General features: G+C 33.9%; 1 protein-coding gene across 1 annotated transcript in view; it reads right to left on the reverse strand.

The window, feature by feature from the left end:
* Positions 1-1,194: 1,194 nt before the first annotated feature.
* Positions 1,195-13,524, reverse strand: part of GABRA4 (gamma-aminobutyric acid type A receptor subunit alpha4) — a 68,837-nt gene continuing 56,507 nt past the window's right edge. Inside the window, exon 9 of the mRNA XM_015450326.4 lies at positions 1,195-3,694. Within this exon, the coding sequence (XP_015305812.3) occupies positions 3,164-3,694 (531 nt within the window). The 3' untranslated portion in view covers positions 1,195-3,163. The remainder of the gene's footprint in view (positions 3,695-13,524) is intronic.

The following is a 13,524-nucleotide window of genomic DNA, read 5'->3' on the forward strand; positions in this document are numbered from 1 at the left end:
TGCATTGTTTAAAATGGGGTCACTGTTAAGGTAAGGTTATTGAAAAATGACCTTTCAAAGTTCTTTCCAACCCTGTGATTTTATCTTTGTCATTTAACTTCCCTATGACTCATTTTATCAAACAAAGGGTGACTCTACTCTCTACCTACTTTAATACAAGATTTGTGAGGTCCAATTTAAAATATACATTATTCAAAGTACTATGTATATGCACAAGTGCAAGTCATTTTAAACTGTAGATTAATCATGTAAATATATTTTTATACCTAGTCATGCCTGTAGGAAATTGAAAGTAATTATGTAGCAGTTAGTGGCCAACTTGGACTGCAGGCACTAGGTCCTGAATAAAACTATTCTGAATTTCACCTTAAAAGAGTTATATAAAGGTACCATTCACAGCCAAAATTATTCATTATTATTCAGAGATAGCCAGAACGTTGGGTGCCCCTAATTACTCTTGTGAGATTTTCTAACAGGTAAAAGTGACTGGCTCTTCACAAAAGTGTTTTTACTTGATGTACCTCTGGGTTATTGGGAAGATAGAAATGATGACCAAAATAAAAATCACTGAATGAATTCGATGAAATTCAGTTAAGGAAAGCAAGCAACATACTACTACTATTATTATTATCATCATCATCATCATTAACGTTGTGTGCAAATGAAATAATTTATCTTAATAATAATGTTTAAGCTTTCTAGTTAATGTGTTCTTCAAATTAACAATTAAGAATCCTTGGTTAATTTTGTCCTTTCTCATTCTTTGGCCACCTGACTTATTTTTAAACCTTCATATGTAAAGGTAAGAAAAGAAAATCTATGAGTTCACCTAGATCTCCTGTCTACAAACCTAAAATCGTTTCTTTTTATCTCTTCATACTCTGTAAGATTTGTAGAAGAATACTTCTTTTTTTAAAGGAAGCCAATGAATAGTTAATGAATTATTTCTTAAGATAGGCCAATAGATTAGCAAAGAGTAAGAGTTCCTCACCAAAACAACAACAAAACAACAACAACAACAAATAAAACAGCCTTTTCATCAGAATAGTGAACTATCAGTCTCTAGCATAGTTCCTGGAACAAAGTAAGCTCTGAATAACTAGCAGTGAATCAATTGTGCTTCCAACCACATTTCCAAGCATTGTTCTCAAGGCCAGAAATCTATTCACATTCATGAAATAATTTATGATAACCTTTTTTGTACAAGTACTCTTTATTAAATATATACATATATACAGATGTTACCAGGCCTAATTTTACTAGAATCAGTTTTAAAATGGGGGATTGGGACTGGATGATTTCTACAGTATCTTTCAGCCTTAAATGTGTTGATTTTATGGAATACCTAGAAAGACAGCCAAGAAAGAATTCTTAGATATGTCTTACAATTAATATTTGACATTTGCACAATTTTCAGGTCTCAAAAACTACTATTATAAGGTAATGAAATAACTGAAAAATCGATGCCAATTACCTACTATCAATTCTTTTCTAAAACAAACAAACAAACAAACAGAGAGAGAGTGATTTCGTCTGCAATGTGTCCATTTCTATCAATATGTTCCCTAAAACACCCAGAACACATTCACTCATCCATTCCAGAGCAGATAGAGAGAAGCACAGAAGAAAATCTAAAGGCAATATGACAGAAACCAGACTTAGGTTGAGCTGCATAGACAGTTGCAAAATTTTCAATTAAGTTGTTAAGCCTACCTAATGAGAAAGAAGTCAGTAGATGAAAATCCTAATAAACCACATAGCAGGGTCAGTGGCATTCTACCCCACAGCTATATTTTCTTTACTCCTTTCATTTGCCGGTCTCTTAATTTTAAAATATTCACCTTAGTTATAAAACCTTAAAAAAAAAACTCCTAAAAAACCAACATGAAGACTGCCCAGAATTACAGAACTACAGACACAAAAATTCTTCAAAATACAGCATTTCACTAGTTAATATATAGATCTATGTTGGGGAAAGCACCTGAAAATGACCGTGCTGAGTTCCTATTTCTGATGATTCTGTGATTCTGATCAAATTCTACTCTGTGACTCTGATCAAATTGGAGACAGTTAATCTATTAAGTTTTGTAGTGCCCAGATTTTTACTTTCAAGTACACAATGCTTTTCACTTACAGAACAATCTGTACCACATTCTCATCTATTTGGAAAACCAATTGCTGAAGTTGTACTAACATGTACTTATCTCAAAGTGGTTATGTGAACAAATATATTTGTTATCCACTATCAGTATAGGAGGAGAAAATATTTTGAATATGTTGTCAGACTCTAAATAAATGTCCTTCACTAAAGAATGCAATGTCCTCTGCTAGTTTATGGTTCTTTGGCATGCATTGTGTGTTCTACTTTTTAAGTAATATTGTAGGTAAAGGTGCAAGAGCTTTCCTAGAGAGACAGTTTCTAGCATAGTTCCTGGAACACAGCAGGCTCTGAATAACTATGTAGTAAATAAATACATACCTGAATGAACTACCATGAAAAAGAATTCATACAATGAGTTAAACTTTGGCTCAGAGAACAAAATTTCAAATTAACTGTTAAGTACTGTTTGGCCAACATAAGAAAGGGAACATGTTTCCTCTGGTCTTTGTCTTAGTTTTTTATGCTGCAGAGTTTTTACTCTATTGATCAGCGTTTATACTATTCCATTTTTTTTTTTGTCAATGTTTCATTTAACAGGAAAATTTCTTTTCCTGAAGCTCCTAAGAAGATCACCAAAGGTCACTGCACATGACATCCAATAAACAATTCTCGTTAAGGGCAGTGCCACTGGGAAATTTAGGGTGGCAGGTTGATATTAATCGGGTAGATTTTTAAAATGTCATAGTCTGTTTTCAAATATCAATGAAAAAATATGTGCCACATGTCTCTAATAGCTCTATTTCTCTTATCCCAACTTTCCAGGATGGTGTGTATTCTATCTAAGTGAATGCTGAGTTCTTTTAAAATAATTTTCTGGAAAATAAAAACATAGTTCACTTTTTCACTGAGGAATTAACTCTCCCAATAACTGGCTTATATCTTTAAATGGAAAAATTACATAGATTTTTTATTTTAATAAAGAATAGTTGTTTATATTTAAAAACATTTAAAAAGACATTCTGCATTTTCATCATCTTTTAGCAAACTACTATAGCAACAAAATTACATTAGACTTTCTGATTTCTCCATAGTGTCCTTAGATAAATAAACAACCCAATAAACCATGTTAAATGCCCCAAATGTGACTGGAAAGAGAATACGGGCATATTTGTCAATTTTACTTGTGCCAGATCCAGAAGGTGGTGGAGCTGATGGAGGAGGAGTAGCTGACAACTTCCCAGTAGCCCCTATGGTATTAACTGTGGTCTTAATCCTCTGCAATCTTGATCCAAACACGTGACGAGTAGAAGCAGATGCAATTGAAGCCTTTCGAGACACATATCCAGTTCGGCTAGAAGCAGGAGAAGCAGATGGAAGTGCTCTTGCCGCAGATATGGTTTCAGCTGCATTTGCACGGCTGAATGGGTTTGGACTGGAAGCTAAGTAAGACCGAGGTGTGCCTTTAGAAGATTCTTGAACAACTGTGGAAGATTTGCTTGAATGGTTTCCCACCACAGTTCTGTTGCCAACATCAGATTCAGAGTGAACCGAAGCATTTGTTCTTTTTCTCATGTTCAAATTGGCATTTGTATTCTGAAAAGGTATATGAAAAAATATATTGGTTATGTAACTTTATGCAGCTTTGTACAAAATTTAAAGGGATCAAAATTCTTAAAATCAGTCATTTCTATAAAATAAAACTTCATTAATAAGCTGTAGTCACCTTGATTTTAAAAAGCTTTAAAATATATAACTAAATATAACGTGCATACGTTTGAAACTTTGAACCAAAAATCTTCTATTTCAAAACATGGTCTATTCTTATAAATAATTAGACCTTAAATCTATAGAAAGAAGATTAAGTTGTTAGAACGACAAGCTGATGTTATACTTAATTGCATTTTAAGAGTTAATGATTACTGTTCTAAAAGTTATTTGTTTAGTTTTATTGTAAATAATATTCTGTATATGTCATATACACTTCAAATTTCTCTATGTGTTTACTTTATAAACAGGGAGAACCATACCTAGTCATGTACACAGAATACCAACAATAACAACTATCCATATGTACATAACATTTATTTATTTAAAAAGTCGAAAAACTTTGATTTCCAAATCCTTTGAATTTACTGTCACAAAAGGCATAGGTAATTATACACATTATTTTAAAATCTAACAATCCTGACACATTTTATTTCTCACTTCAATTAACAATGAAAACACAAATAAAATTTAATTAGAAAAGGTTGTATTAGACTTATAAACAGCATCAACGAATAGTTGCATAAATATCTGGATTCAAACCATTAACCAATAGTGATTAAATTGAAATACATTTCACTGGTTTTCATCAAATTATTTTCTTTGTAGAACAAGATTGTATTTGAAGAAAGTTGTGCAGCAAGCCACTAAAATTCTTATAATATTGACAGCCACAATAAACAACTATGTACATAATTAATTATAGATTCTCCATGCTAATGAAGGACAGTAATTTCTCAGATGATCCCCCAAATAGTCACATCTGATTTTTTTAGAATATATGATGATATTTCCACAGTAATTTTTCTTCTCTATGTTTATTCTAAGCTATATTAATGTTAGATGATAATTACTTCCATAACTTTCCCCCCTTACCATTTCATGAAGTAGATGGTGAGTGAAAAAATGGAGAAATAGAGGAGAGAGAAAGAAGAACAGCTCATAAAAGGGTGATTGGAAGAAGCCAGCCTCAAAGGGCAATTCACAGATACTAATATATGAAGTGGGTAGATTATATATAATTAATTAAGATCTCACTTTAGACATAAAGGTTTACTCTATAAATGTAATCTTTATTAGTACACTCATCTAGCATGCTTAAAGTTCAACTCATATCTCATAAATCATGACTACAAGGTCGCTGAGTAGACAAAAACAGCCTCACAAAACAGAGTCAATGTAGACTCTGACAGGTGTAGAAAGCATTCGTCATGTCAACTTGGCGTATTCTTCTAAGCAGGTTGCAGTTGAACTAATGAGCAATTGTAGCCTAACATATGGCACTGAATTTGGGTGGAGAAAATTGAAATCTAAATTGACATCAACCTAAAAGCTGAAGAACCATTACTTATCCTTCACTTTTCCTCTACATAGAACATTATAAATGTCACCTAATTAATCTTTAGATTTTGAATCACTTGTTACAGAAAAGGATAGTAATTAATTGATTATCATTGATCCTAAAATGTTATACACATGGTGAATAATATAAAAAAAGAACAAGGTATATCCTTACAATTTAAAGAGCATATATAATCTTTGGCAAGGAAGCATACATACACAAATGATACAATAAAAAATATAACAAAAGGTAAAATATATTCAAGAACCAAACTATGACCAAATGCTGAATATCCCAAGAAGAGAAGAAAAGAGAGTAAAAATGATAAATTGGACAAACAGGAAAGTAATACATTTTTTCAAATATAATATGATAGTTGCATACTGTCTTCTTCTTTCAGTCAGTTAGGTTGTCCATGACCTTTAGAAATCTGTATGTTTCCTAACACTAAATTCTAAGGACTGGAGACTTTCCCTGCCAGTAAAAATGAAGTAACAGGAACTGAATCTACTTTCCTGCCTAAAATGACCCCCAAAACTTGACAAAGTATGCAAAAAAAACAAAAACAAAAACCTGTTGTTTGACGAAACTGGCCATTAGACAACACAGAACCATAATCACTGAGAGGGAAAAAGCAAACTTGAAAGAGTTGCCATGCTGTGGTTTAGGAATGGAAAAGCCAGAAAAAAACTGGCAGGCTTCCTGAACTGAAGAGATGAAGTTAAGAATCTTGGGAGACCAAGGTGGCTAGAGTTCACAGGACCAAGTACCAGAGATAAGAATGCTAAACAAAGAGAGAATTCTAAAGATCTAAAGAGAGTCCCCATTGAGTATTTTACCAAACAAAGATCAGTTTGTGAGTGTGAGGTAACTACCCAAGGCTGAAAGGAACCATCTGAAATGATTAGAAAAAACAATATCTGACATTCACCCAAAGCCAGGAATAGTGCATGTTTCCACCTGCTGGACTAGAAAATGTCAACATTCATGTAGCATTTGGTAGAGTACGTAGAAGTGGCTGTCTTAATAGTATAGTATAAATAGCCTCAAACACTGCTCTTGTATTGTCTAATGCATTTTAAGAGCAAGAGTAGGAAGGATCAAACTGACTCGAAGTAACGTTACTGCCCCCCAAAACAAAGTATTAAAACATTTAAGTTCTTTTGTTCTAGACCAGTATCCTTCTGGAATGTCCTGAAATCTTGTAAATTGTGTTCTATATAATAGATTGGCTTCAAAAGTGACACCAATTCATCATTTCTCTCTATATTCATGCCCTCAATATTCATGCTCCATATTCAGGCCCAGGAGCTTACCCATTCCTGACCCATCCAGAGTTGGAGTCTATTTTTCCATAAGCTGCCTAATGACTTTCTTTGTCCAACAGTATGTGGAGGAAATGATAGTTTGCCATTTCCAATTTTTAACCTCAACAGTTCTTACTTACTTACACTCTTTCTCGAAACACTGCCACTACCACCATAAGAACAGGTCAGCCTGGCTAGCCTGCTAGAGATTGAGAGATCATTTGGAGAATAGCCAGTTATCACAGTGAGACAATCCTAGAACACCCAACAACTAGCTGACACTAGATTCACTAGTGTTCCGTTAAGAGAAAATGAGCTGCCCAAGCAAGCGTAATCAAAATCAACAGAATTCACAATTGATCCATAGACTTGGGAGCAAAAATAAATATTTATTGTGTGTACCTGAAGTATCATTTTTTTTTGTTATGCAATATTATTGTGGCAATAGATAGATGAGTTAGATCAAAGGTCCTGATGGGAGGTGCAGCCAAAGGGCTCATGAGGGCAGAAGTTCCTCAGACATTCTAGGATACTTAGAAGATTGGCCTGCCCAGAACTCATAGAGGACCTTTAGGGGGCACTGTTGCCTAATCCACACACTAGCTGAAGGACCAAGATGCTTTGCCCTCCATAATCCCACACTTTAAGAATTACAGTATTTTAAAACAGAAAGGGATTTCAGTGATCAACTTATTCCATTACTTCATTTTCCAGTAGAGAAAAGTAAGAACAGAAAGGTTACAGGTGGCTGGAATTCACACAGCAAGTGACTTACTTGGTGTCTGTTCTGCCTCATTGTAGAGGTTCTCTACTTACAAATGTGGAGGAGGCTTTAAAGAACTTAACAAGCTGCACATATTTGAGTCAGTCAAGTATTCATAATAGTATGATGTTAAGAAAAATTATACAAGACTTGGACATCAGAAAAAAATACAGCATGTCTTTTCAATGTCATAATAGAGTATTGTTTAACAAGCCCACACAAGGATAATTAAATCTTTAGAATCATTTACTTGAATTTGATTTTGCCATTTAATATTTGATTAGAACCCAAACACTGTCAAGTTAACATATTCAATTATGGATTCTTGTCTAGTACAAAAGATCACCAAAGGTTATGGTTTTATTGCCTTGTAAGACATTAAGCACTTCTGTATTTAACCTACCAGTCTTATTTTACTTTTCCTTTTAAAAAAATTGCCTATAAGTAGCCATTCCTCAAAATGACTTTGAATCCATTTTACCGTCTAAGTGGTTCTCTCATTAATTAACCATTGAACCAATCTTGGAGACCTGTCCATTCATTATTTGTAGGTCATGTTTTCGACAGTTGGAAAACTATATTCTGACGATATCTACTATTGGGTAAGTTATAAATATCAAAGAAATAAAAGCTTAGATTTGAATAATATGCCTAGAGAAAGAGAAAAGCCTAAGCAAAAATAAAAAGAATCAGTCTAAGGTGGTTAGAAAAAAGAACAATGAAGTAAGAGACTTTTTGAGACTAGGGTGAGCAATATGAACAGTACCAAAAAGATTACTGTCTGAAAACAAAGATCAAGTATTTTTATTCCAGTTTAAAAGAAGTAATGATAGAGCATAAAGACTGTCTTATCAATCTTTGTAGATTAATGCACACAGTAGGCACCTACTTCATATTTGATAAATTTCATTAAAATGGATATCCTATAGAATCAAGATCATTTTTCAAATTAGAAAGTGTCAAATATTTTTATCTGATCTCCAATTTATTATTTCTTTTTCTGTGGGACACATCTTCAGAATATTGTAGGTAGTGCCTAAGGCATTTAAGTTATCTTGACTCAATCTCAAGTACAGCTGACAATGCCTTAGAAGTTTCACTATTTTGTATACCATATCCTACATAAAGGAAAGTGGAATTAGACTGATTTGAGACTTAAATCATTGCTCTCTGCCAAGCAGTTAAATGACACTCAAGTTATTTTTGTAGTTATGTCTCAAGTTTTACTCTGTTAAAAGTAGTCATTTTCCACGATGACAGACCACAAAAGGAATAAGGTATCTGCTGATCTATCTGGCAGACAACTCACCAGGAAGAATATTGACCCAGCCTTCACATTTTGGTGCAACTAATGTGTCAGAATGATGTTGTGTTTCATACAGAGTGTAGAGACTTCAGTGGTTCCATCATGATTTAGCTGATGCACAGTGGTTTCGAACAAGAAAAAGCACCTAAGCTTCATTTGAATTTTAAAAAATGATTTAGTTTGAAATCACTTTGTCATTAGTCACAATAGCCTGAAGCAAGAAAAGAGACGCAAGGTAGTAGATTTAAACATTACCAACAAATTAAAGCAGTAACAGGCAAACAGGAGCAGATCCAAGCAATTCGTCAATCGTGACTGTGATCTGACACAATTTCTAAACAATTTTTATCAACTGCAAAAAAAGAATCATCTCAACTTATTACTCTAGCAGCAAAGAGATAAAGTGACTAAGATTAGGTTTGCAGAATTCATGCAGCTACATTCATATTGCTTGCTTGAAAAGCTAATGAAGTTTAACTTTGATGAAGTTTAATAAAATGTAATTTAACCCTTGTAAATTAAAAACTAACAATAATAATAAGGAATACGTTTATCTTCTAGAATATCAATGAATCACATACTAAAAAAAAGAATCTAGTAATGTAAAGACATTTATTCAAGGCCATTTAGACAGGACTTCATGAGTAAGCCACATATCCTATTTAATAGGGAAATAAGTGTGGTAGAGCAACTAGAACTAAACTCCAAGGTAATGATTTACTGAGAACTGTCAACAGCATTTTTAGAAAGTGCTATGCGTAGAAATTTTTAACACATCCCTTCCAAATAAACATGCTAAATATTTTATAAATAGTTAGCAAGGCACTCTATCATATATTGAGCTCCAAAATGTAGAAACCAAAATGCTGAGTTCCCTATTTATTGTATTTAATTTCCTCCCAATGTTGGCATTTAATTCAATGTTTATATTTCCATAAGTTATAGAAATATTACTTTCAATATCAGGCACTGGGATAAACTTTTGTTTTCCATTTGGGATTACCAGAAAAAGAAATCTTAAAGAATCCATTCATTTTCCCTTTACATATTTAGAGTTGAGGGTTTAAAACAGAATTTCTTTAAGATAGGTGACTTTGTGATTACTTTTGTTTCATACTGATTCCTAGTGTTTCTTTTTTATTTGTAAATATTTTGTATAGTAGATATATGGCTCCAATGGAGGAAACCACTTTGTTAGAGACTTCTTTGGTCAGAGCAGAGGTTCTTAGCTTGATTAAGCAGACTTGTTCAAATGCTAGCTGAAATCACACCAGGAGCTGCTTTCATCAATGCCACCAACATACCCCTGGAGAGAAAAGAGTGCAAAGGACACTCCACTCACTTCCTCTAAATACAGATACTAAGCTAGATGAATCTGTTCTTATTCAATGTAGAAAAGCAGTATTGTGGTTATACAAAGTATCTATAAGCATAATCTGAGACTAGTTAAAAACTCAAAGTCTCAAACAAGCCCTATTTGCAGGTAGTCTTTTTCATTAGCTATGCTGTTGTCAGTGATCCAGGGATCAGAAATTGAAAAACGCTTGCTAAACAGTTAAAATTGTGGGCTTCCAAATCAGACAGACCTGGTTGCAAATGCTGAATTTGTCATTTACTAGCTATGAGATATTCAGCAAGTTATTTAGCCTCTCAAAACCTCAAAGTCCTTGCTATAGGAGTAATAATGCTGCCTTCCTCCTAATAAATATATAAGATAATGCATGTAAGGCACTTAGCTCAATGTCTAGCACATAGTAGGATTCAAATGAATATTATATAGAAGTAACCCAGCTGAGGTCACATAATAAGATTCTGCCTCCAAAAGAAAATGGTACATCACAGAAATAAATAATTACAGAAAACAAAATTTTAGAAGACAATATTATACATCTATGAAAATATGGCCATCATGTCTAATAATTACCACAGCAAATGACACTGAAGGAGAGAATAGTCTGTGGAGTGGGATTTGAGCAATGAGAACACAGAGACACAGGGGAGGGGAATATCACACACTAGGGCCTGTCAGGGTTGGGGGACTAGGGGAGGGATAGCTTTGGGAGAAATACCCAATATAGATGACGGGTTGATGGGTGCAGCAAACCACCAGGGCACGTGTATACCTATGTAACAAACCTGCACATTCTGCACATGTATCCCAGAACTTCAAGTATAATTTTAAAAAGCTTTTTAAAAAATAATATTCTACGGTGAAGTCAGTCAGGGAAAGGATGTTGCTGGTGAAAATGAGAAATAAATACAAAGAAATACAAAATGCAATAGAAAAATCAACATTCATATTGATAGTAAGGGTGCAAATTAACACTAGAGTAAACCTTATAACTTATGCATAAGACATGTCAAAAAGCTCTTTAGGAAAAAGTAGCAGTAACAACAACCAAAACAATGGCTAACTCTTCTTGAGTGATTCTTTTGCACCTGGCACTCAGCTAACATGCTTTTAATTGAAGTATCTGCTACACCTAATGTCATGTGCCATGTAAGAAAAACTATAGCCACAAATGTCTCAATGTCTAAGAAAAGATGTGGGTTACATATGAAGGAGATCTCGTGTACTATTCTATCAGATCACAGATCACTGTTTCTTTTATTTTATTTCTTTTCTTTTCTTTTTTTTTTTTTTAGACGGGGTTTCGTTCTTGTTGCCCAGGCTGGAGTGCAATGGCATGATCTTGGCTCACCGCAACCTCCGTCTCCTGGGTTCAAGTGATTCTCCTGCCTCAGCCTCCTCAGTAGCTGGGATTACAGGCATGTGCCACCACGCTCGGCTAATTTTTTTGTATTTTTAGTAGAGACGGGATTTCTCCATGTTGGTCAGGCTGGTCTCGAACACCCAACCTCAGGTGATCCACCTGCCTCAGCCTCCCAAAGTGCTGGGATTACAGGCATAAGCCACCACACCCAGTCTCCTGAACTTTTATAACAACTTTGGTCTTCTTCAACCACCAAATATTTTTCCCTGAATGTTTTCACTTCCCTGCAGATTATGACTCACTCGTAATGTGAATAAGTATGTATCTATGTGTATGTGTGCAAGTGTACATGTGTTTTGGATTTCAAACCATGCATTTGTTTAAATATTGAAAAATGTAATTAGCAATGTAATTTATAACTTTTCTTTTTCACACTTTAAGAATATTTTTAATCCTTGAAAGTGGAGTTAATGTATATATAGAGATCTGATAAAACATTACAAAAGAAGGCTAAATTAGATGGCAAGTAAATTCACCTTTAAAGCATCCACATTATCCTATGGGAATTATTTTCTTCAGCTTCAAAATATTCAGAAATTTATATTCAAACTCAGACAATATTTGTACAATGCTTTATTCTTAATATAGACTTGATATGACTTCATCATAATGAAATTGTGCTATGATGAATAGCCATCCAGAAGGATTCAAGTCCATGCCAACCCTATAGGTGGCTGGCATCGCAAGTAGTCTGAGTTACAATTTTATCTACATCAGCAAAGGCAACACGGGTGCTGTCTAAAAAACAATCATTTATCAAGGCAGGATTCTCAGTATACTTTTGCTGGGGAGAAAAAAATTCCATAGCTCAGGCATTATAAGAGAGTAAAATAGCCCTCTGTAAAACAATAGCTGTACAAGGTAAGTAAGTCATTTTGATGAGTCAAGAACCTTGCTGAATTTGGAATTCCAATTTCCAATTCCAATTCCAATTTCTTTGAAATTCCAGACAATATTTGCCTAATGAATGTAAACATTTATAATAACTGTAATAGAGCTATTTTTAGGGAAAAGTAGTTCAAGTTCCATGCTTCATCTCTTGTTGGAGCATATTCCCCAGGTCCAGTGGGTAATAGAAGATCCACAATTAATGACATAAGTAATAAGGTCTTATTAAGGACAGTGATTCAACTCATTCATCCATTAATTCAACTGTTTCAAGTTATTTTCCTGGGCATTGGGAGCACAGGGGTGAAAAATAATATACTATTTGCAATTTATCTCAAGAATCACAAAAAATAATAAACAGTAAATGGTATAAAGAAAAATTAGAGGAACTAGGGAATACATTACCCAGCCAAGAAGGTTAGAAAACCTCTTTGTGGAAGTAATACTTAGGCTGAGATATTAGCAACAAGTAAGTTTTAAATAGGCAAAAGAGCTCACTGTTCCCTTATGGGGTGAGGGAAGAAGATGCCTGTTAGTACAAGAAACAATTTTTCAAAGATTTCTCTCAGTGGTATAAGGATAGGGAAGATCAATACTCTTCCTTGTCAAGAGAAATTTGAAGTTTCTTGAAGATATTCTAAGTTCTTCCCTTTCTCTTCTTACTTTTTCTTTTGAAGTGAACAATTATGGCAATGATTTATAATGCATTCTACTCTAACATAATTAATATCTGATAATATCACTTTCCAGACAAAAATCCTGAATAATCATCAATATTTCTACAATGTATTGAGCCCTTAATATAGGCCAGGCACTACCCAAAGCGTTTTCACAAATAACCTCACATAGTTCCTACAACAACTCATGAGATAGTGCTAATGTTTTCATTTTCCCAATGAGGGCACTGAAACCTAAAACGTTGAGCACCTCTCTCTCCCAACATGATACAATTAAAATGTGTTATTCATGATTTGAGTCCCAAATACATACTCTTAACCACTTCAAGAGGCCACCTGCAATAGCAAATATGTATACTCATGGAATTAAAAATACATGCTCATGAGTTTTTTTTTTTTAAAGAAAAAAGTTTATCTGAAATATGTCCGCAACAACCCCTAAGTGATGTTTGTAAACAGTTTGGATTTGACTTACATTTACATAGTTTCCAATATAAGCTAAGTCCTGTACTAACTTTTTTCGTATCTCACAAAAAAATTTCTCCTGATTAGAAAATCTTTCCTTTCCAGTGCATGTGAAAATTGTTCTAGAGTTCTTACTG

This window comes from Macaca fascicularis, chromosome 5 (genome assembly GCF_037993035.2).
Source record: "Macaca fascicularis isolate 582-1 chromosome 5, T2T-MFA8v1.1".
Classification (NCBI taxonomy): domain Eukaryota; kingdom Metazoa; phylum Chordata; class Mammalia; order Primates; family Cercopithecidae; genus Macaca; species Macaca fascicularis.